General features: G+C 35.7%; 3 protein-coding genes and 2 long non-coding RNA genes across 5 annotated transcripts; 2 read left to right on the top strand and 3 right to left on the bottom strand.

The window, feature by feature from the left end:
• Positions 1 to 200: 200 nt before the first annotated feature.
• On the bottom strand, positions 201 to 3,883 carry LOC111491471 (ABC transporter F family member 1-like). Its single transcript, XM_023140394.1, has 6 exons — positions 3,680 to 3,883; positions 3,373 to 3,599; positions 2,763 to 2,836; positions 2,462 to 2,672; positions 2,151 to 2,385; positions 201 to 1,627 (listed from the first exon to the last, which is right to left on the bottom strand). Exons 2-6 carry the CDS (start codon positions 3,589 to 3,591, stop codon positions 576 to 578), a joined length of 1,791 nt encoding a protein of 596 aa, XP_022996162.1. The 5' UTR covers positions 3,592 to 3,599; positions 3,680 to 3,883; the 3' UTR covers positions 201 to 575.
• A 684-nt stretch (positions 3,884 to 4,567) lies between these two features.
• LOC111491476 lies at positions 4,568 to 8,406 on the top strand. The gene is made up of 3 exons (XR_002719706.1): positions 4,568 to 4,737; positions 7,824 to 7,999; positions 8,132 to 8,406. It is a non-coding gene; the product is annotated as an uncharacterized LOC111491476 (long non-coding RNA).
• Positions 8,407 to 11,014: 2,608 nt separating this feature from the next.
• LOC111491473 (heavy metal-associated isoprenylated plant protein 3-like) lies at positions 11,015 to 12,999 on the bottom strand. Its single transcript, XM_023140396.1, has 5 exons — positions 12,582 to 12,999; positions 12,402 to 12,498; positions 12,118 to 12,317; positions 11,897 to 11,984; positions 11,015 to 11,806 (listed from the first exon to the last, which is right to left on the bottom strand). The coding sequence occupies exons 1-5, from the start codon at positions 12,588 to 12,590 to the stop codon at positions 11,451 to 11,453; spliced, it is 750 nt and encodes a 249-aa protein (XP_022996164.1). The 5' UTR covers positions 12,591 to 12,999; the 3' UTR covers positions 11,015 to 11,450.
• Positions 13,000 to 14,804: 1,805 nt separating this feature from the next.
• LOC111491477 lies at positions 14,805 to 17,893 on the top strand. The gene is made up of 2 exons (XR_002719707.1): positions 14,805 to 15,322; positions 16,419 to 17,893. It is a non-coding gene; the product is annotated as an uncharacterized LOC111491477 (long non-coding RNA).
• Positions 17,894 to 19,740: 1,847 nt separating this feature from the next.
• Positions 19,741 to 20,951, bottom strand: LOC111491212 (transcription factor RAX2-like). Its single transcript, XM_023140013.1, has 3 exons — positions 20,701 to 20,951; positions 20,335 to 20,464; positions 19,741 to 20,257 (listed from the first exon to the last, which is right to left on the bottom strand). The coding sequence occupies exons 1-3, from the start codon at positions 20,834 to 20,836 to the stop codon at positions 19,816 to 19,818; spliced, it is 708 nt and encodes a 235-aa protein (XP_022995781.1). The 5' UTR covers positions 20,837 to 20,951; the 3' UTR covers positions 19,741 to 19,815.
• Positions 20,952 to 23,717: the final 2,766 nt, after the last annotated feature.

Raw genomic sequence — 23,717 nt, 5'->3', positions numbered from 1 at the left:
CAAATGTAAACAGGAAAAGAAAAAATCTCTCATGCCAGACCAGACAAGACCCCAATTCTCTCTGCAAAACTATACCTGCTAGGAGAGTCACAAAAAGAAGGAACAATTTCTATAAGAAATTCAGATTCCCTTCCTGAACTGCAGGTCATGCAAAGTTATATTTATATGATCCACTTATCAACAGCAAGAACACCTCACAATTATGCCCCAATAGGGAACAAAATCATTATATTTCATTCAATAAAAAACCGAAAATATAAGAGTGTGGGTTCATAGTCGCATGGTGTCTAAAAATAATATTGGATATGGCTCTATCTAGTTGATTCAAAAACCAACTAAAAGATATAGGATACATGAATTAATAATGATTAAGCAAAAACATTACCTACTAGCCCCATTAAAATTGCTAGCTCGAAACAATAACCAAGCTCATCAGTGTTCAGACCTTCGGCTTGTTGTGTTAGCACATCACACGCATGCTGGCCGAGCTGCGGAGTTATGCAAACACACCCTAAGCGATGTTCTACACTGTAGATTTCAATAATAACGAAAACTCACAAGTTATACAGCTTCAATTAGAACCCAGCCTTCTTCTTCAAATGTGCCTTGAAGTCCATAATGTCACCCTCCCACCTGGTTACAGCTTGATTCTCGCACACCCATATCTCTTGGGCGACTTGGTTTATAAGTCTAAAATCATGGCTTACAAGGACCAAACCTCCATCCCACTCATTCAATGCCTCTGCCAACGAGTCAATTGTCTCGATATCCAAATGATTAGTGGGCTCATCAAGCAGTAATAAGTGGGGTTGTCTCCATGCTAACCAGGCAAATATAACACGGCTCCTCTGCCCATCAGACAAATTTTTCATTGGCATCACTTGAGCTTTACCGGAGAGCCCAAACTTCCCAATTGCTCCTCTCATCTTCTCTTCCTCATTTCCTGGGTACTCTTTTATCATAAACTGGAGAGCAGACATTTCCATGTCTAGTTTCTCAGTTAAATGTTGATGAAACTGGGCAATTCTAAGGTGATTATGTCGCCTAACCATGCCCTCCAGAGGAACCAGGTCCCCTGTCATCAGCTTCAACAGCGTACTCTTTCCAGCACCATTCGGTCCAACCAAAGCTATCCGAGAGTCCAAGTCAACTCCAAAGTCGAGGTTCGTATAGATGAGATTGTCAGGGGTATAGCCGAACGTTGCTTCCGAAAACTGAAGAACAGGAGGTGGAAGCTTTCCAACATCAACAAAGCGGAAGACAAGAACCTTGTCTCTCACCACCTTTTCAGTAAGCCCACCCCTCTCCATTTTTGCCAGTGTTTTTTCCTTACTCTGTGCCTGCCGTGCTAGTTTTGCTGATCCATGACCAAATCTGGCAATATATTCTTTCATGGAAGCAATCTGATCCTGCTCCCACTTGTACATTTTCATCTGGTTCTCTTCCAGGTCAGCACGGGTCTGAACATACTGATCATAGTTACCTGTGTAGATCTTCAATTTTCTGTTCTGCATGTGGATAATGTTTGTGCACACACCGTTAAGGAAGTCCTGGGAATGCGAAACCACAACTAGGATCCGGTCAAACTTCTTCAAGTTTTCTTCTAGCCAGACACAAGCCTCCAGATCTATCAGTATCAAAAAAAAAATAGAACAGTTGTTCATCAGATTGATACACTAAATAATTCAAAAAACAAATCAAAGTTGGCACTTAAATTCCACAGCTCTTAATAATTTATTTGTATATTTAGCAGTAGTACGAACAGGATACACCCCCCCCCCCAAAAAAAAAAAAAAAACTTAATTAATGAAAACAATATTGCATGCACACTACATAACCCAAAGGTTGAGCAAGAGCACATCCCCTGCAAAGGGAGTACACTTGTGTTCCCTAGGAACGGGCTCATTGGATCAGAATGTATGTTTGACAAGGAATCTAAGGGTATGAGATTGATAATAGCAAGAACCAGAATGATCAGCCAATCGGTGTACCAGCCAAGCATTTGCATTAATTATCCAAATCCAAGTTCAACATCAATATTATAAGACTCAAAACCTACTTATTTCTTTCATTGGGTGATAACTGAAAAGATATTAATTCATCACCACCACTCAATCAGCAAAACAAGAAAGCACAAAGCATGTCAATACCTAGATGATTAGTTGGTTCATCCAGTAGAAGGATGGTGGGATTCATGAATAGGGCACGTGCTAAGGCAATCCTCATCCTCCAACCTCCAGAGAAGTCCCGGGTTTTCTTAGCTTGCATCTGCTTGTCAAACCCAAGACCATACAGGATTTCAGCAGCACGTTTTTCTGCAGTTGCTGCATCCAGTGCTTCTAAACGTTCATAGATACGATCAAGCTGCTCTCCACCTCCATCATCCTAAATTAAAATAGAAAAGTGAATAATGAGCACTAGTAAATTCTTTAGAACATGGGGACTATTGTAATCAACATACTTGTGCAGCCAAAGTTTCTGCCTCCTTCTCTAACTGCAACCTTTCCTCATCACAACTTATAATAGCTTCAAGTGAAGACATGTCAGAAGCTTCAATCTCTCGTGTAAGGTGATAGATATCCATGTGCTCTGGAATAGGAAGCTCTCGGCAACCTATTGCCGAAAGAAGTGTAGATTTCCCACATCCATTTAATCCAAGCAAACCATAACGTCTGAAAAAAATTTGTAAATATTGAACATCAAGCACAAGAATCAATGTGGAAATAGAAACTATTGACGCCAGCTCATTATTACAAGCAAACCTGCCATAGTTAAGCTCCAGCTCAGAATCAACGATAAGATCATGCCCATGAAAGGTAACTGATAAAGACTCTATCTGCAAAAAGCATGAATGTAAGGACATTACCAGCGTCATCACTTACACTTCCCTAATAGCACAACATCACTTCCAAGTAAATCAGCAAGGAATATGAACGACTAAAGTTCAATATTCATATGCTAAAAAAATGGATAGTCCTAGGAGATCTCAAGAAAAATAAACCAGTAGCAGTTCTTTTCAAAATAAAAGAATATTTTAGAAGACGATTAGATGTCACCTAGCCTACCAATGCATTCACAAACAGAAGATTCATCGATAAACAACTGTTCCAATGAGTTCCGTTGAGGAAAAATAACAATGCAACGAAGAATTATTTTTTCCCAACAAAGTTTAAAGAATAGAACACGGACGAAAACAACGTAAGCATGATTAAAAAAAAAAAAAAAAAAAAAAACTGCATAGTGGAGCATAAACGTATAAAAAAGTGAATTAAAATATTCATACAGGTATTATAGCCAATGGCTCTTTTTTCTTGAAAAAAAGAATTAATAGCTATATCATGATTCTGATTCTGGAATCAAATTAGGGCTTACTCTGATGTCCCTGGAGAGAGGATGTGAGCAAAGCACACCAGTACAAGTACGATCAGATAACTGAAGAGCGTCAACTCCATTCGCCAACTTATCAACTCCATTCTGCGAATCGGCAGATGCCGCCTTGGAAGAAGCGGCCGCCGCTGCTTTTCCTCCTCGCTTAGCCGCCGCAGCTGCCTTCTTCTGAGCCGCTTTCTTCTTGCTCGCGTCGGAAACCATCCTTAACCCTAAAGATTCAAAAAAAAAAAACCCTAAAAGCACAATCAAAACGAAATCAGAAACACCGAGAAGAATCCCCAATACATACCTGGGGAAACGGAGAGAAAGAAGATCAAAGGAAATGCGAGAACGACAGAGCGAGCTAAGAGGCGCGAGTAAGAAGAGGAAGCAGATCTAGGGCTTGAAGAAGTCGCTCTTCGTCTCTCACGGCGCTTTTGTTGTGGGCCTTTTATCAGACCTACGTCTCGTAATGCGATGCGGATCAAGGGTTCAAGGTTCCGAAAAAGGAAGGCTTTGGGATCATATTTATAGGAGTCCTTTATGATTCCACGTGTCCTCCACGAAGATCTACTTCTGGTTGGTTGCGTAGCCGACTGAAATTGGGCTGTGAGGGTAAATACGAGAATTCACTTGGCACCGATATTGGGCTGGTTAAATAGAACATGACCTTAAGGATTTGGCCCAATTATAGAAGATTTCTTCCACCCATTAGGAAGCCCATGGGCTTAAGGATTTGGCCCAGTTATATGCATTTAAATTTTGAGAAACATTATTTATATATATATATATATATATATATATATTTTTTTTTTTTTTTTTTTAATGAAACATGTTGGGTTCGTTGACAAAACTTCCTTGCAAAATCAAAATTCTTGAGTGAGTGTTATGTGTCAAGAACATTTAGATATGTTTAGAATGTTCAAATATAGACGAATATTGTTAATCCATATTTAATAATTCATTTGGGATGGAAATTAGATATATTTTAAAATTTAAAAAATTGATAATTAAGGTTATGGTGATTTTAATTTATTAGATATGTGTTAAAACATCATTTAGTTCAAAAAAAAAATTATTAATTATTTGAAATATATGATTTAGAAGGTTTAAAATTTTAATTGATATAAGTTTGGGCATGTATTTTCAAGTGTGGCGCGAATTGATATAATTATTTTAAATATCATTATTAATTCACGGTTTAATGAGTTTAAGAACCGAACCGATTCTATCGCACTATAGTCTCGTCGTCGTTCGATCTCCCTCTCTCCTTGCTTAGGCTCGCGCGCGTAGCCGCCGTGGATATCGCTCCCTCTACGCATGTGATCGCCTCGATGTCGTTCAATTTCCCTCTCCGACGATGTGAAGGTTAGTTTTCTGGTCACCGGTAGCTTTTTGAATAAATTGGTCTGCCCTTCGGATTCCACCCCACTTTAAAACCCATTATAACCCCGATTTAATAAGAAGAGGGGGAAAAAGGAACAGTGATTATTGGGACAAATCCATTATTTTCCTTTTCTGTATTCTCTTCTTCGTTCTTGTTTGTATTTACAATTTTGTTTTTACCAATTTTTTACTGTTTTTGAAACAGAGCATTCTGAATTTCTGAAACAACTCATTACTAAGCTGCATACCTTGTAGTAACATCCATTGTTTGTGGATCTGATTTTGTTCATATGTTAGTATCACGCGAATGAGAAATTGGTCACAAACTTTCCTCCATGATGGATTAGTCTACCTGTGATGTTTTAGTATCGAGCGAATGAGAAGTTTGTCTGGATTAGTCACAAACAATGACGTGCGTGGATTGTTTGTCTGATCTCTTTCTCTCTCTTTTACAACTGAGATGCCATTAGTTTGTGTTAAACTAATGTTACTATTGCATTTGGGTTGCTTCCTTCCATTTCTTAATCTGGGTAGTTTATGGGCAGCTAAAGGGTACATTATTAGAAGTAATTAGATTCTATTTTTGTGAGATCCCACATTGGTTGGAGACGAGAACGAAACATTTCTTATAAGGATGTGGAAACCTCACCCTAATAAACGTGTTTTAAAACACTGAGGCTGATAGGGATATGTAATAGGTCAAAACGAACAATATCTGCTAGCGGTGGGTTTGAGTTGTTACAAATGGTATTAGAGCTAGACACCAGACGGTGTGCCAGCGAGAACGCTGACCCCCAAGGGGTTGGATTGTGAGATCCCATATCGGTTGGAGAGGAGAACGAACCATTCCTTATAAGGTGTAAAAACCTCTTCCTAACAGACGTGTATTGAAATCGTGAAGCTGACAACGATAGTAACGAGTCAAAGCGGACAATATCTGCTAGCGGTGGGTTTGGGCTGTTACAATTTTAGTACTTAAGATCCAAATGTTTTGCTCTATGTGTGTTTTGTTTGTTGTTAGCTTCTCTGTTTCTTTTCAAGTTCTAATTAGGTTCCACTTTTAGTGCTTCCAAAGATTATCTCATACATGTGTATGTATGCGAGTAGAAAGTTGCATATATAGCCGTGTTAACAATGTTTTAGGCTCTGGCTTACACTAAGTAAGAAGTGATTTCTTTCTTAAGAAACCCCATGAGCCTTTTACTCTAGCAACTCTAGAAATCGAGTACTCATGAGTTGGTTGTATTTTTGTCCTAGGATGGCTTCATCTCTGAGACTTCTAAACAAAGTTATTCTAGTCGAACTCTTCGTTAAGTTGAAAATGATATCCTAATTCACTTGTTGGTGGTAAAGCAGGATTATCAAGGACAAGAAAACCTACTAAACAATATTCAGATGTTTGAGAGCATTTTACTGAAGTAGAGGGATGCTAGGCTGAATTTTATAGGGCTGCTTATAAATATTAGGCTAAATTAATAAAAATGCTCTCAGACTTTTCACATGTTTTTGAACTTTTAAAAGTTTCAATAATGCCTTTAAACTAAAATTAAAGTTAAAGTTTTGGGGGACAACCATCAGTATTTTGTTTCAAATATATCTGTGAACTTTTAAAAGTGTTTCAAAATATTCTTGAACTTTCCAAAGTTTCATTAATATCCTAAAACTTTTTTAAAACTTCAAAAATATCTTTATCGTTGGAATATGGCTAGAATTGTTAGTATCACGTTTCAAAAATACCTATGAACTTTTTTCAAATTTTTAATAAGTTTCTAGAGTTAGTATATAAACAAAAATAGTTTATCTTCACTCCATAGATCATCTCCCTCTTTGATTGTCTCTCTCTTCTTTGCTTTTACCCCTAACAATTTCTCATTTCTTTTTTCTTTTTCTCACTTCTCGAATATCCTATTAATCCCCTTCTTTTCCACAATCTCTAAAAATTCGTCCATTTATTTTATTTTCTTTTTTACTCTTTTTAAATAACAAAACTTTGATGGAAATCTCTCATTTGTGAGCATTTCTAGACATACAAAAATTTTCATCACGCAAATAGACAATATGTTTTCAAATTGCCTATTTGGGTATTAATGTTTCATATTTATGTTTATAAATGCTCAACAATGAGAAGCTTCTCCTTTTCATTTAGAGTTTTGATATTTAAGAAGAGAAAAAAGAGAAATGAGGGAAGTTTTAAAGATTGAGGAACAAAAGAAGGAGAATAAGAGGATATTCAAGAATCAAGACAAAAACGAGAAATTGTTGAGCCATAGGTTGAAGTAGAGGAGAGAGATGAAATTGAAGAAGGAGATTTTTGTTTAGGGTTTAGATAAACAGCTTACGTCTAAATATTAACCGTAAGAACTTGTTTAAGGCTAAGGGTATCAATTCTACTTTTGAAAGTTCATGGGTATTTTTATAATGTGGTATTAACGGTAAGGGTACTTTTTAAACTTTTTTTAAAAGTTCAAGGGCATTAATAAAACTTTTGAAAGTTAAAGGGTATTTTTAGAACAAAGTACTAATAGTTTCCATCCAAAACTAATGGTTAGAATATTTTTGAACTTGTGTCAATAGTTAAGGGTATTATTGAAATTTTTGAAAGTTCAAGAATATTTTTGATGCAAAGTACAAAGTTCGAGTGTAATTATATTAATTTAGCATAAATATCACGGGGCTACATATGCACGTGATTCTTAGGGGAAATGGGGCAACAAATTTTAAAAGGCACTTAGGAGAAATGTAAGAAGTATACAAGTTAAAGAATTATGTTGAAGGAGATTCTAAATGTAATTTGATAACTAATCTTTCACTCAAGAGAATTATTTAACGATGTTTGCTTGTATGGTCCTATTGAATGAATTGCCATTTAAGTTTGTAAATGAAGAATTTCATAAATTTTGTAAGGCATTAAATCCTAAGTTTGTAATTTCATAACGAGTCACTATTGCAAAAGGTTGTTTTCAATTGTACGAGGGAGAAAAAAAGGTTTAAAAGTGCTTTAGTTCGAATAGCCAAAAAGTTTGTTTAGCGTTTGATACACGACTTTCATTCATGATATTAATTACAAGGTTATAAAGAAGAGGAGGTGGGGAAAAAAACTTGACCAAACCATTGGCGGATTCGTTTTTGGAGGGGGCTTATTTGCTTTTCTGTTGATTTCTCAAGCGTTCTTTCATGGTTTTTCATTCTTTCAACTCCAAGGTTCCTGTCTTCATCTCTCCAGATTGCATGCAAGTATACCAAGGTTAGCTATTTTGTCCCAAACACTCCAGTCTTCCTCAGGTTCCTTCTATTTGAAACTGAATTGGCTGCCTTAGTTTCATCATTTAGAATTGACATTCCTTAAGATTCTAGTATTTTTCTCTAAATTTTGCAGAGCTTTACGTTGCCGGATGTCCTGTATTGTACTGAATCATTTGTTGGGCTGCTTATCATTCATGTAGATAAGTTTAGGTCTGTGGGAATTCGAATGTTTATATTATATTTGTGGGTCTTTGTTACGTTCTTCCTTGGAGCTCATTGATTGATAATTCAAGTTTCACAATCTCTAAACGTTCAGGTCAGGCTCCACTTGAGCTAAAATCTTTGATTTTCTCATGCATTCTAGAATATTGCAACGTTTATAAAAAGTTCAAATGTTTTTCTTTTCCTCTTTTGTTTTCTTGACTTGGTGTGATTTTATTTATCTTTTTTGTTGGAAATGGCTACCACTAAGCCTAAATATACTTAATTAGATATTATGCATATCCTTATAGCGTGTGTTTGCTTTATTAATTATTTCATCATGTGCCCAATCTGCATCCCTGGTTCAAGCTGGAGCCAGCTTTCTTTCTTAATGGATTCAATCTCTCTTTTATCGTCAATCTGTTGAATTGTAGCTCAATTGCAACCTAACTAGGATCATTTATTAAGTTAACAGATCTATCGTGATGAATAATTAATATAATAGAAGTTCCTCTACTTTATTTGCTGGTTCTTTAAGCTTTAATGTTTCCGTATGAAATTGAGTAATGACTGATGAAATATTTTATTAATGCAATTTTGAGGACGGAAAGCCTTTAATTTATTGCAATTCTGTCCAATAATTTACTTTGTTACTTACCAATAAAATGCTTAATTTTTATTTGATTTGTTTGTTTGCTTAATCATTTACGTCTGGTGATATCAGTTGAAGTGCATGCAAGCTTGCCTGAATACTCATCAATATTATAAAAAAAAAAAAAAAAAAAAAAAAAAAAAAAAAAAAAAAACCCTTTTTTTTCTCCTCCAATCTTTTGGTTTGTTCTGTGTGTGAATCTATTATTCAATTGTAAGGGATGCTTTTTTCAATATTGTCCTAACTGACACTATTTCCGATGGTTATGATATCATTTGGAGTGCACGCAGGGTTCTTGGTCTAGAGGCATCATCGACATTGTTGTTAGAAACCTTTGCCTCAAAATTTTAGGTCCGTTTAGGTTATGGAAGGTGAATTGGTTCATTAAGAGATTAAACTAAGAGGCCTACACATATTCATGGAAACATTAAATGAAATGAATATTTCAGCAAATACGATGAAATATGAAAAAGCTATCCAAGGGAGGCATCTAAACAAACATTGTTCCATAATTTGTAAAAAGTCCTAAAATATTGCAAAGAAATTAATCAATCCCTAAAACATTGTTCTAGGGCCGAATCTACTTTCTCGACTGTGTGCTTGTCGCCTTTAATCCATGGAGGTTGAGTCATCTGACTAAAAGGTATGGTCGATGGACAACAAGGGAATATTTTTGTACTATCTCTTTTTGGTCTTGAGGGATGGGAGTGGCTTGGATACACCAAAGATGGTTATTGGTTCGAGGAGGCACGGTAAGATTCAGTAATTTGTTGTAACCTATTACCTGGCTAAGATGTGGCTACCCATACCTGATTTTGTTACATGGTTTCGTCCTACACGTCTTTTTTGTTTAGCATACCAGTTCATTCTCCAAGACTGAAATCATTGCTAGTTTGAAAACCCATGGGATATTTTAACATTTTGGATAGGTGATTCAAAGAGGATCTTGAACATATGACAGCTGAGAATGAAAGTTTAGAAGTGTCATGTGCTGCGATTATTCTCATCTTTGAAATACATAACAGCCAATGTGGTAGATAGAATAATGGACGGATTATAGCAACTGCAGCCACAGTTGAACACTCCATCAAGTGCTCACTTGAATGTGGCTAGACGACCGTGGACGGTCTGGAACAGGGGCAAGGAACTGGGATTTGTGTGGACATAAACAAGGAAACTGAGAAGAAAGGGTCCAAAAACCGCACAAAGATCAGGGCTCTAGTCAACTCACTCCAGAATCATGGTGTTAAAACTTACTCTCGACGATAATGTTGATGATGCATCTCGACCTAGCATAAGCATCCAAAAACATTCTTATTGTCATTAGCTGGGAAAAAGGGGGGGTGAGGCTTGAGCTCCACCAGTCATTTTGATGAGATGCTGCTATCTAAGGCTAAATGGAAGGAGCTATCTTTATTAGTTGCTATCAGATTAGACGTAATTCTGCGGATTTTTGGAAGTTTATGAAAGCAGAGGTAAGTTTTGATGTCCACTTCTATAAATGGTCGCTCAGTGGTAGTGAAAGTGAAACCATCCATTTGGGTAATGATGTTAAATGTTCATCTCTCTTTGCACTTTTTCTCCTCTCTCATGATAGTTTTGTTTTCTTCCTTTCCTTTTGTAACACTTTTTCATGTTACAAAGCCGGTCGTCGGATATTATTCTCTTTAGACTTTTCCTTTTGAGTTTTCCCTTAAGATTTTTAAAATGTTCTTTCTCCAATCGATATTGGACCCTCCAATCCACCTCTCTTTGGAGCTCAGCATCCATGCTGGCACATTGTCTCGTGTCCACCTCCCTTCAGGGCTTAGCCTCTTCGCGGGCACATCTCTTAGTGTCTGGCTTTGATACCATTTGTAATAGCTCAAGTTCACCGCTAGTAGATATTGTTCTCTTTAGGCTTTCTCTTTCGAGCTTCTCCTCTCCAACCGACGTGGGATCTCACATAGATTGAGATTAACTTTGGGGCGGTCAAGAGGTCAATTATTTTGGTTAATTTTTTCCATCCGGCTCCGCCTAATGCTGGTCCGTTGTGAGGAAGGATTGTGGAATAAAAGATAATAATCAAGTATTTTCAGGTATTAGAAAGAAAATTCCATTTCATAGGAGAGCTTGATTGTTGTTACTGTGTTTGAATGTGGAAAAGATTAGCCCAAAAGACAGTTGAATGAGAATGGCGGGATTGAAGGATATCATACAGATGAACTTGTCCCTACACAAAAAAAGAGACGAAAAGAGGTATTGAAATTCAAAGGAAAATGAGAGCCCTTTTTGTTTTTGGGTGAAAAAGTGAGATTCCAAATTTCCACTCCTCAATTATTGGTAGAAAGGTATGTTAGCGAGGTGCATGACTGCGTTATCCAACTCTTCCTTCTTTCCTCCACTTGGTTTAATGGAAAAGGTCTCTGTCTTTCCTGGAAGGACGCCACCAACAAACCCCACCTCTCACTTCACTTCCGGAGTATGCATTTTGGACTTTGAGAATCTTTCAAGACGCTTATCTTTAAGCTCATAACTCAACGATAATTGATATATAATGTTTCCTTACAGAAAAGAATTGAATGAAAAGGTACACATTTCTAAGAAACTATATCGGTTGTCACATAACCAAGCAAGCATTTGGATTTTCATCGCTGAACATTTGAACCGAAGGTAAATGTTCTCCACCATACCCGTACCCGTACCCATATCCCGAAACTGGAACTGCCATGTGATCAAGTCTGTGACCATCTCCCCCGCCACCGCCATTTGCCGGTTGAGCAGCATCTCCGCTGCTCTTGTTCTTGTCGCTGCTGTCTCCTCCCTTAGCTCCGTCGTCTTTGTCCTTCTTCGGCACCACCACTGCAACTTTCCTCCTTAGTTTCTCTTCCAAATTCTCTATCAGAGCCTTCACGTCCATTTTTCCTTTTACCATTACTAAATCCTTTTGTCTCTCAATCGCCATATCCTCCACTCCTGCAAGGGACACCCATTCAAGAAAAAATCATTGATTGTTTTATTCAATTTAATGATAAGGTAATTGATTAAATTTAAAAGTAAATTTACCCTTGGTCCTGGATACCACTTTGTGAATCTTCTCTATGCAGCCCTGGCAGTGCAGTTCCACCTTCAAAGTCACCGTCGTCACCGGAGTCTGGTCGGAATAATTCAAATATAACAATTAATCAGTAAAATAATTTAAAGAATTCGAATTAATTAACTGTTGACAGTTGGATTGTTGTCTAACATGCGCCTTTGAGTGAAGCGCACGTTAGTTCCTCACCCACCTCTTTGTCTTTGGACTTCTTTTCCTCTGGTTTTTTATCGTCCGGTTTCTTAGACTCCTTTTCTTTCTTGTTCTCCGACGAGACAATGTCGATTTTCTTCTTTGTTTTATCAGCGAGCTTCTCTCGGAGCTTGGCGGGGTCGAATTTTCCGATGACTGTCAGCTTGTTGGCTTCCCAGTCTGCTCTCGCTCTCTCAACGCCTTCCAAAAAAAGAAAAATAGAAATTAGCTTTAGATCCAAAAGAAATTAGCGAAGAGAACGCAAAAATTGATGGGAATTAATACCTTCGATTTCTCGGACGCACTTCCTGATTTTGTTGGCGCAGCCTTCGCAGTGCATGTCGATCTTGAACACAGCAGTGGTGGTGTCTTCATTCTTCTTCTGTAAACAGAGAGAAAGTAAAGCAAATGAGTATGAGAAGAAAAATGGAAAGGATTGGAAGAAAGATGAATGAGTTAAATGACCTCGCCCATTGTTAGGATGGAATTGGAGTTTTGGGGTTTGGTTTGTGAAAGAAATGGGAGTGGTTTGCAGAGTATTTATAGCGGCGGAAACTGGGCGATGCTTCCACGGCTTTCACTCAATAAAGTTGAGAAGAAGATAGGCATGTGATGTTGAATTGATTGGATTAAAAATTGAACATATGAAGTGAAGTCAAGCGTTTACTTGGGTAGTGCGTAATCTGTGGGTCAATTAATTTAATGTGGTCTGTGAAACACAGAGGCTGCTAAGAAGCTTCCATGGCAAGTCGGTCATCGGCAAGCCGCGTGCTTCACTTTTGGGTAAATGCTTGCTATTATTAGTTTAGTCTCATTCATTTATCAAAGGGATATTTAGAGAACTATTGAGCCTCCCTACAGGGTCTCAAGAATCTGTTCTCTTTAGACTGATTGATTCATATGTCCCTAGAATGGACACCTGTTGAATCTTCATCTATTAATGTACAATGTGCCTAATTGAAAACGAGTAATGGAGACATCAAGGCTTTTGTTCCAAAACAACATCAGACACCCACTTAACCCGACGTGACACTTGGGACATAGAGACATATCTACTAGCGATGGGATTAAATTGTTACAAATGATATTCAAACATTGGGCAATGTGCCAACAAGTAGGCTGTTCTCCGAAGGTGGGTAGACACCAGGTAGTGTGCCAATAAGACGCTGGATTTGGTAGGGGTCTTACATCGATTGGAGAAAGGAACGAGTGTCAGGACACAAGGTCATGAAGGGGAGTGGATTGTGAGATCCCACATCGGTTAGAGAGAAGAATGAAACACTCTTTATTTTTATAAGGGTGTGAAAACCTTTCCCTTGCAAATCCTTGAGGGGAAGCCCAAAAGAGAAAGTCCAAACAGGACAATGTGAGATTGGATTGTTACAAAATCTAACTCAACTTTTAACTTCACTCAAGAGAACCCAAAGTCTTATTGTCAAATAAAAATATCGAAAGATGTGTCTATTTTTAGACATCTATGGCGTAACCCGCATTTAGGGCTTTCCCACCCATTGAACGTTCCAACAAAATATTTTCACGGCATTCTACAAAGACTAGTTTCTAGCCTCTGCCATCGAACCTTCAAATTCTTGGATTGGTTAAATTTTGATGTGCTAGCTTTAGAGCGTCGTCTTCGACATCGACCTCAACTTGGTTTGTTTAGTCCTCCATCTTTATTTAAACACAAGAACGCAAAACGTTCGTTAGTGCCCATAGTACATAGTATTTGAGATTTAGATTGGGCCTACAAACAATATATAGCCCAGTTTTATTTGTCAGTTTTGGGCCACTGAATACAGAAATTTAGGAACCCACAAAAAACAATTTCCAAATTTAATGCACCAACGACCAAGGAGCGAGGAAAATCAATCAATTATGAATCCACTTGTTACAAATATCTGCCCCTTATATTATTTAATGATGAGGGTATATTTGTCTTTTTTCTACTGTACGGTCCTCACCATTATTTGATTTCCCTTTCTTTTCTCCCCGATCATTCGGGTCGCGTCCCTGCCTCTGCTCCTCCCAGATACCACGTTTCTTCGTTTTATACACAATTTTCTTTTTTTTTTTTTTTTTTTTGAAAATTTTTAAACTCATGAAAAAATTAGTAACTAATTGTTTTTTAAATATGTTATAAAAATCCAGCATTACCTGAAAAGGAAATTTATATTATGGTATAAATATAATATTTGCATCTAATTTACGCTACGAAATCCTATCCGTTTGAGATATGAAATATCAAATGAGCGGTGTTAGATCAAACGCGAATATGATTTGAGATAAGGTTCGTACCACATGGATTACATAATTTGAGATTAGGTCCGTACCACCTGAATTATGATATGAAATTGAATTCGCTTAGTTTGAGATAAGGTTCGTATTAAATTTTGATATATTTTTTTATTATTATTATTTTGGAAAATGAAGGACGAAGAAGAATCTGTGGAGTTCACGCGTAGGAGGGTATATTTGTCTTTTAGTAAGCGCAGTAAAAAATGAATAAATATATATATATATAATATATATATCTTTTTGTAGATGGAATAAAATCCGTTTGTCGTATATGGTCACGCCCACCCAATTATTCCAGGGGCTTCCATGCAAATCATTTCTTTTTTATTTTTACCCCGCTTTTTTTAGTTTTTTGTAGAAATAGTATTTTTATTTATACTAAGAGAAACAGAAACAGAAAAAAAGTGAAGAAAAAGAAAAAGGAAGGGGGGGCAGCATGTGGAGAGCAGGTGGTAATGAAGACGTGGCGAATGGTGATTGATGGAAGGAAGAAAACCCACGTGGGGAGGATGGTATGGATCACGTGGGCAAAGTGAAGCAGCCAATTCCAGAGAACCACATCAGTCCTGGTACTGTACCATAATTAATCGAGTTCGTCGCGTTCTTATCTCTTCCTCCCTTGCCCTAACGCCCGCCCCGCCTCGCCCCGCCCACTTCTTGGCTCCATTTCTCGCAATCTCCGAATCTCTTTGATTATATAATCTTCTCCCACGTTTGGACACAACGCACCAGAAATTTATGGCCAAATTGTTAGCCTTCTCCTGCATTTGCACCTACACCTTCAGCTTTGCTTCTTCTTTTCTCTTCAAATGCACAAGGCCACTGAGGTGCAGGTGCTTCTGCAAGTGAATGCCATCTTGGCTCTCTCTCTCCGCCACCGCCGCCATCTCCTCCCCGTACGGCTTTTTCAGGTAATCCATTTCCTCATAAATCTGGATCTTCTCCTCTTCTTAAGCTATACAATCCATTTATCAGAATGTAGGACTGTGGAACTCTTCTTTTTCTTCCGCTCTCTCTCTCTCTTTATATATATATGTGTATGTGTATATTTTTGTAGAGATCGAGATCGTGATCTTCACACTTTCAGTTTTTATTTGATGTTTCAACATGCATCTGCTAAATTCATCGATTACATCTGTTTTTCTATCCAAAAACAGAGAGGACTTAAAACAGTTTATGTGGAAGAATTTTGTAAAAATTTATGAAACAAACTAGCGTGTGTGAGAATTCGTTTTTGAACGGACTTTTTTAATTTAACGTGTTCTTTTTAGTACAATAGACTAATTATTCATTACTATTATGTTCATTTTGAAGAATTTCTAGATATGAACAACTTTAGATATTCACATGCATAAACAATTGTATGTTTTATGTGAATTAAATTCAAATTAATCTAGGAATTCCTTTTTCTTCACTCCCTCTACTTGTACGAAATAATATGAACCCAAAGTTGTTCAGAAATTGAATCTGTTGGACATGGGAGACTGAAAGTATTTCGGGAAAGATCATAAGCAAGAATGTAAAGGGTTAAGAAAGTAAACTTGACTGGATTTCTTCTTTGAACAGTGTGTGCCTGAATTTTCTACCTTAATTTCTCGGAGCATCTTAAATGGTCCATTAGGAAAGGAAAAAACAAAATTAATACGGTAAGGAAATTATTAAAATAATTGAAAAATATAAGGGGGAAGAAGAAATCCCCAAACATTCATTCAAATAATTGAAAAGCCCCATGCAATGATCGTAAAATATTGTAAGGAAATTATTAGTGGTAGCTTCCTGAACATCATCGAAAACGCCAAATAATTCAAGGCCTTATAACATTTAGCTAAATTTGTGGCAAAATTAATAAAGCCCAGAATTCCCATCATAAACCTAGTGATTAGTGGTAATTTAACATCCTGCCTCGATTTTGAAGGGTAGATTTCAATTATTTTAGATCCAATCTCTTAGTAATTGATCGGTGATCTGTAAATCAAAATCTGCTGTTCACTTAACTTGCAAGAACAGGAAGCACAGTCCAAGCATATTGAAGTTTGAAAGGCCTTGAATTGTTGTAGGGGAAAAGTAATTAAATACTGAAGGGGTATGAGTGAGTTGTACCTGGATTATTTTACTTGGCCAACATTGTTTGTTTGTCCTACCGTACCATTTTCCTCATGAACTTCTACTTAGTAAACTTTAGTTTTAGAACAGTGAATTCTGACCCCTTATTATTTTTAAGTTTTATTAAACCACGAGTAGTTTGATATTTCTTTTAAAAAGAAATAGAGTAAGAAAGAAAACTGATATTTCTCTCGGTTTATTTAATTATTACACAATGTCAACTAAATTAAAACCGTGATTTATTCTCAATTGCTTTTACAGTTTGCTGAAAATAGATGGGGGATTAATTTTATCATTTACAAAGATTCTTGTAATAATTCAAAATTAAAAAGAAATAAATAAAATAAGAGTTCCATATCTTTTGGGTTGAGAAGGTAGGGAATTGGAGTCTACTAGAGGAGGTCACTTGTGGGTTGGAGCCCGTCAAAGCATATATTTTCTGATGATTCTAGGTCCGCTTCAATCTAACTAAGCCTAACTTGGATATGATCATTTTTAACTAATTTAAATTATTTTGAGTTAAGTTTAAATTATGAATCAATTTTCTTAGAATTCTAATTTATATAGTAGAATTTTAAATTATGATCGTGAGGCTCTTTAGATAAAATTAAATTTTAAGGAGTAGTCACTAGCAACAAGGTAGCCAATGACTTCGGGCCAATTAAGTAAGTGTCTCCACTATTAGCTTGGTTGATGAATTGTATTATACATGATGATGCAATGTCCCATGGCTCCTCTACTTGTTATATGCATGAATGATATGTTAAGTTATGCTAGGTTTTGATGCTATGTTATGATGTGTCATATATTTCATGTTATGCTATGTTGTACTATGATAACTTATATCATGTATAAAAGCTATGTTATATTGGTGATCATATCATATTGTATAAAGTTGTTATTAAATCAATTATATATGATAGCATAAACTTTTGTAGAACATGTCATGAAAGCTATGTTATGTATCTTGGAATTTACAAGAATTATGCGGTATAATTCATGATTTATTAGGCTATAAATAGAGGGGAGTTTTTCTTGCATCAAACATTATAAGCTATGAGGATTTTATGCATATTTGTGTCATGTGCATTGGGATATTTCACCAATATGATGAGTACGGATAAATACATTATAACATTTATGTTTGTCATGTTATTATGTGGGTCCTTCCCTCCATAGCATTCGGCAACAACCCATTAGCGAGTGCTAGCTTGACGAGACAAGTCCAGGAAGTGTGTGAGCCCACTTGGCGGGCCCATGCACGCACGCGTGAGTCATCCATAGAGGAGTACTATGCATCCAACCTTGTCGAGCCTAAAGTCATGCTATGATGTTTTAAGAGGATAGATCTTACCATGTTACATTTGTTTGCCTTTTCTGGCCCAATAGTGTGGTTACAATGATGTCATGATAAAAGTCATAGAACCACGTAGAACCAGTGCCAAGTAGTTGCATATTATCCATTCTGCGGTCCTTAAGTTAGATGACATTGTTTTATTTAAATATTTTATTGTTAACATTTAAGTCCATAACATCATTTTTTAATTTGTAATTTCATCTCGATGACTTAGAACCGTGTGAATTTTGCCTCTTTAATTAGTTTGGTTAAATATGACAATTCATTTGCACAAAAAGTGTATTGAATATCTTTGTATGTATTACTTTTACATGATCTTTTCTATTTTATTCGTTATATTGAGATTAGAGTGGCAAGTGTCTGCATACATTAAAATTACAAGTTTAATCATTAATTTTTGTAGTTTAGATCCCCTCTCTAACTTTTTTTTTCTTCATATTTTAAATTTTATTATATTTGATTCTAATTATTTGTTTTTGTGCCACCACATATTGATCTCTCTAAATCATTTCTTTCATCTCTCCAATTTTCCAAAAATTAACAACAAAAGACCAAAAATCAAGAATAAAAAACCAAACATTGAAATAATTATTAATTTTGACGTATTAAAAATTAAAAGTTTAATATTTTATTAGGTATAAAATTAATTTAACTTCAATAGATTTATTAATCAAAAAGAAAAAAAATTTCCCAAGAAATATTCTATACAAAGTGGAACTTTACGAATCTATTTGTCATTTTCAACATTTAGAGATACATCAAGCGCATATATATATATTCTTATTTTTAATTTTATTTATTATTATTTTTTAAAAAAAATAAGAGAGATGTATGGTAATGGCGGTTGGGTTGAAAGTTGAAACCGACCTGAGAAAAGTGGGCCAAGCCCACACAAATCCCTTTCAGAGAGACACGCAGTTTCTGACAGCCACACGAACTAGAAATCTCTACGTCTACCAACTTTTTTATTTATGCCCCTTTCGTCTCTCAAATTTAACTACCTTCCAAAATGTTTTTAAAATTTTATAAAAACAAGTATCTAACTATTCAAGTTTGTGCCTTTTAGGTCACTAACGTTCTAAAATTCATGAACTCTTTAATCATGAAAGTCTATAAATTTATTAGACATCAAATTGTTGAACATTATTGGGAGTGAGTCCCATATTGATTAATTTAGTGGAAGATCATGAATTTATAAGTGGACTTCTAGTGTGCTTTGTTTGAAGAAATAATTGTTGAAGATTATTGGGAGTGGGTCTCATATTGAGAATGTATAATGAGCATTTTATAGTCGTTTTATAATAAGAATTTATGCTGAAAGTAGATAATATCATTTAATATTATATATTTTTGTAAAGTTTAAAAAATTTATAATTAATGTCTACCTGATCTCATTACAAGACATATATATTTGATTAAAGTGGAACATTTGAATTTTCATTTTTACATATTATTAAACTAAAAAATAATAATTTGGTTAAATGGATTAAATAAAGGAGCATTTTATCCATTGGGTATTATAGGGTTGCGTATGAAAATTTACAACCTCAAAAGATCCCAAAATTAAAGATGGTGGTCCCAAGTTGAGCTGTAATGTCAATTTAAAAACTTAATGTGGCAGTAATATAATATTACAAAATTAGCTGCCCCTCCTACTCTCAATAAATAATAATAATAAAACAATTTAATTTTATTAACTTAATTAAACTAAATATAGGAAATACTCGATTAAATGTCCATTGCTAATAAATAAGCCCATAATTCCATTTTATATTCTAATATTATTCATATTTATTATTAATTGAGAATTAATTAAGGGTAATTTTTAGATATTATACGTCAAATCTCACTGGTTTGAAGCTCTCACAATTGGACAACATAACATGAAATTCATAAATCCCCTCAAACAAATTAAACCAAATTAAAATCATAAACAAACCCTCATCAGTAGTAATAAAAGTACTTCTCTTCCATTTCTCTCTTGATCTTCTCCTCCTCCTCCATCTTCAAGAACAGCTCACTTTCGTTGTTGCTCATCAACTTCTCATCATTCTCTTCAAACCCATTACTGGAAGTGACTAACCCACTTCCAAATTCAAACCCCATTTGCATTTGGTTCATTTTAAGGGCTCCATAGCGCCACTGGTCAAAAGGGTTGGCCACCAAACTGCCATTAATGACGTTAGAAGTGGATGACGAATATGAAGATGGTTCAGCCATTGGGTTTGGAATGCTCAAGGAGGTGCTTTGATGGGTTAAAGATTGAGTATAAGTGTTTGGAGAAGGTGATATCATCCCCACAAGTTTCTTCTTCAGCTTCGTGTTCCAGTAGTTCTTGATATCATTGTCGGTTCTTCCCGGCAGCTGAGCAGCAATAATTGACCATCTGTTCATCAAAAAAAAGTTTGAGAAAAAGGGTTTTTCTGGGAAGAGGAGAGAAATTTCTGGGTTCTTTTTGGTTACCGGCTTCCTATGGTGGCGAAGAGAGTGCAAATGATTCTATCTTCCTCAGCTGAAAACTCACCATGCTTAATGTTTGGCCTTAAGTAATTAAGCCATCTCAATCTGCAACTCTTCCCGCACCGTTTAAGACCTGATTCAAACAACACAACTCAATTAGTTAAGTTAATATCGATCAAAATGCTTGAATTTTAACGTTGGAACATAGAAAGATGACGGGTTTATAAGTAAGGAATATGTCTCTACTGGTATGAGGCATTTTAGAGAAGTCCAAAAGCAAAACTACGAGAGATTATGTTCAAAGTGGACAATATAATACCATTGTAGAGATTCATGATTCGTAACATACCGAAGGAGGAAGATGCATACCAGCTTTGTGAGGAAGGGAAATCCAATTGCCACCAGTCCCATAGGTTTGTATGAAGTGTTTGAGCTGAGTATCCTCTTCAGGTGACCATGGCCCTTTTTTCACATTTGCTTTGTCGCAACAAGGCGCCCTTCCCATCTGTGTGGCTTTGTTGAGTTCAGATCTCTACAATAATGGTGAAGCTCCAACCAGCTCCCACTCTCTCATATAACAAATAATACTCCTACGCTAATAATTACATGAACTTGGGGTTTTTAAAGAACTTTCCTTCTGGATTATTGACTTTGTTACAAGCATAGCACTCTCCAAAGTCTTCATTATTGCTATAATATAATCTCTTTTCAACAGGAAACCTCAACAAGTAATCAAAAATTATGTGGACAGAGCGTTTTGGTCCTGTCGATAATGACATCCTCCAAACCCCTCGACTACTGAATTTGACTAATTTTGTGTTCACGTGTGAGAATATTTGCTAAAATTACTACTGGTGAAATTCTCTCTTTATAATTATCAAATAAATTATAAAAGTAAATGGACATAACAATACATGGATACAAGATATTTGCCTGTAAAAAAAAAATGTCAAATATGATATCTATGGTACATAGTAATGGAAGACAGATATCTCCGATAAAAGGTCAAGGTATCTATGGTAAATCATAATGGAATGTTAAGTATCTTAACACACCTCACAAGTTGAGACTTGTATTTGAACGAACGTGAAGCTTGAATCTGAAAAATTTAAAAAGATGTTGATAGAGAATAGAACTAGAAAAAGGAGAACCCTCAGCAGTCAGGTGTTAAGAAACAACCATAGGTTGTGGGCTATAGAGACACAAAGTAGAAACTTCAGAATTAGGTCGATGACTATTATGAGAAAAGGGCAAGAAACAGAGGGAGAGAGGGTGGTTGTGAAGAAGGAAGGGTGGACGTGGTGGCAGTAGAGTAGTAGAGGAAGAAGAGAGCAGAAACTGAGAACGCGAACTCTAGCGTGTATGTTAGACGAAGAAAGAAAGAGAAGGGCGAAGATGGAGTGGGGTCGGCACCTTGTGGATTGATTTGCTATCGAGCAAATGAGCACGAGTAAGAATATCTCTAACATATTTTAACTGACTAGTAAATAGATCATCATGAGTGGGTGAAGAGCCACAATAATAAATCTCTGACAATGATTCTGTTCATAGCACCACCATTACCAAGAGTGGATGGCGGAGTCAGTGGAGAAGTAGCTGACGTCATAGCAGGTGGTGAAGTTCCAGTGAACGAAGAGGGCGCTATGCCCCTGTCGCAAGGGATGAAGACGGTGTTAAAGTCAGAAGAGTCGCCACAATAAGCAAAGGAAACATCAAATAAATTACAAAGTAAATGGAAAGAACAAAAAATACCTACTGCATATGTCAAATATGATATCTATGGTACACCGTAACGAAAGGGTAGGGTGGGTTGGGATAAAAACAAAGGGAAATGGAAGTGGGTTCAGGAAGGTGCATGCATGAAGAAATGGATAAAGAGAGAAAGTGATGAGAATGGTCATAGCAGATATGTATATCAAATGTGGGCTTTTGGGTTTATATCAATCTCCCCCCTCCAATTCATCTAATTTCTATGGATTGAAAGATGGATCATACACACTCACCAACATCACATGCATTCAATTCTGAACATTTCTTCAATTGGGACATTGTGTACTGTTGGATGACGTGATGTATGCATCGCTACCAAAACAATCAGTCCTAGGTTGTCATGGAAAATGGTTGTAATGTTGTAAAAAATCATAACTTTTTTAAATTTTTGGGTCTAAAATGGGAACCTAGAGCGACCCATGTTCTAGATTTGGGGTAGGTCGAGCTAAGACTACCTCTACTTTCTAATAGTATGCTAAAAGAAAATACGGTGTGTGAGATCCCACATTCATCGGAGAGGAGAACGAAACATTTTTATAGAGATGTGAGATCCGACATTCATTAGAGAGGAGAGAGAAACATTTTTATAAGCGTTAGAACTTTTAAAATGTGTGAAGAGAAACTCGAAAATGAAAAGTAATATCTGCTGGGGGTTGATTCATGTCTTACATGGCAAGGATTTGGTAGATGTCAAACTAAACCTAATTTAATTGGTTTATGCTTTTAATTAAAATATTTATAATATAATTAAAAGATTTAACGATCACTGGGGAGTGGGACCCAGTAGCTATTATAATAAATGTTAGTAAGAGAAAAAGTCAAAGAACAGGAAAGACGAGTTGGATTTGATTGAGACAAAACTGGGAGAAAGCGAGTGACGTCACCAATTACGTGTTCATATCACTTTTCAAACCCTTTTTTCTTTTTTTTTTTAAATATTTTTCTTCTTTGCTATGTTGACGTGGCATTCATACTGCCTCCACTTTCGCCACCATTTTTGTCTTTATTTGCTGTCTTCTCATTTGCATTCCAACAATGACTAAATGTGATATAATGTATCTTTGTTTATTTATTTTAGTTAAAATGCTTTCAAATATAATTTTAAAATATCGATTCTTAAACTTTTAATTTAATTTCATATTTTAAAATATTGTCTAATAGGATTATCACCTAGTTGACATATTCTTTCACAAAAAATAACCCATTAGAATGCATGAATGGAATATAAAATGGATATGATTAACATAAGTTTCCACAAATAATTGATGGGATTAGATTCAAATTTTTTACCAATAGAGTCTAATTTTTCACATGGTTGGTAAAAAAACCATTGACTGAACTATTAAATGTTGATTTAAAATACATTTGGTAATCTTCAATAATAGTATAATGATAATATATTTTTTTAGAAAAGTGAATTAATAAGTTTTATTTTATAAACTCTCTATATATAATCTATAACGAGACTAATTTAACTAAATGTTGAAATTATTGATCATTTCGGATTATAAAATTTGAATTCATTAATGATAAAAAAAGAATATATATATATATATATATATATATATATATATATATATATATATATATATATATATATATATATATATATATAT

This window comes from Cucurbita maxima, unplaced genomic scaffold (genome assembly GCF_002738345.1).
Source record: "Cucurbita maxima cultivar Rimu unplaced genomic scaffold, Cmax_1.0 Cma_Scf00016, whole genome shotgun sequence".
NCBI classification, from domain to species: Eukaryota; Viridiplantae; Streptophyta; class Magnoliopsida; order Cucurbitales; family Cucurbitaceae; genus Cucurbita; species Cucurbita maxima.
Note: the sequence above shows the minus strand (reverse complement) of the source record. Positions and strands in the feature narration are given on the sequence as shown.

Bases quoted from the DNA above. Each gene is read 5' to 3' on its own strand.
- LOC111491473 (XM_023140396.1), bottom strand. The intron at 12,318-12,401 runs GTATTAATTCCC...TTTTTTTGGAAG, and splicing joins GTGCGTCCGAGAAATCGAAG to GCGTTGAGAGAGCGAGAGCA. The intron at 11,985-12,117 runs GTGGGTGAGGAA...TATTCCGACCAG, and splicing joins AGAAGTCCAAAGACAAAGAG to ACTCCGGTGACGACGGTGAC.
- LOC111491471 (XM_023140394.1), bottom strand. From the start codon at position 3,591: ATGGTTTCCGACGCGAGCAAGAAGAAAGCGGCTCAGAAGAAGGCAGCT. The intron at 2,837-3,372 runs GTAAGCCCTAAT...TGCTTTTTGCAG, and splicing joins CTCTCTCCAGGGACATCAGA to ATAGAGTCTTTATCAGTTAC. The intron at 2,673-2,762 runs GTTTGCTTGTAA...AATTTTTTTCAG, and splicing joins CTGGAGCTTAACTATGGCAG to ACGTTATGGTTTGCTTGGAT.
- LOC111491212 (XM_023140013.1), bottom strand. From the start codon at position 20,836: ATGGGAAGGGCGCCTTGTTGCGACAAAGCAAATGTGAAAAAAGGGCCA. The intron at 20,465-20,700 runs GTATGCATCTTC...TGTTTGAATCAG, and splicing joins TTCCCTTCCTCACAAAGCTG to GTCTTAAACGGTGCGGGAAG. The intron at 20,258-20,334 runs GTAACCAAAAAG...TTTGATGAACAG, and splicing joins TTCGCCACCATAGGAAGCCG to ATGGTCAATTATTGCTGCTC.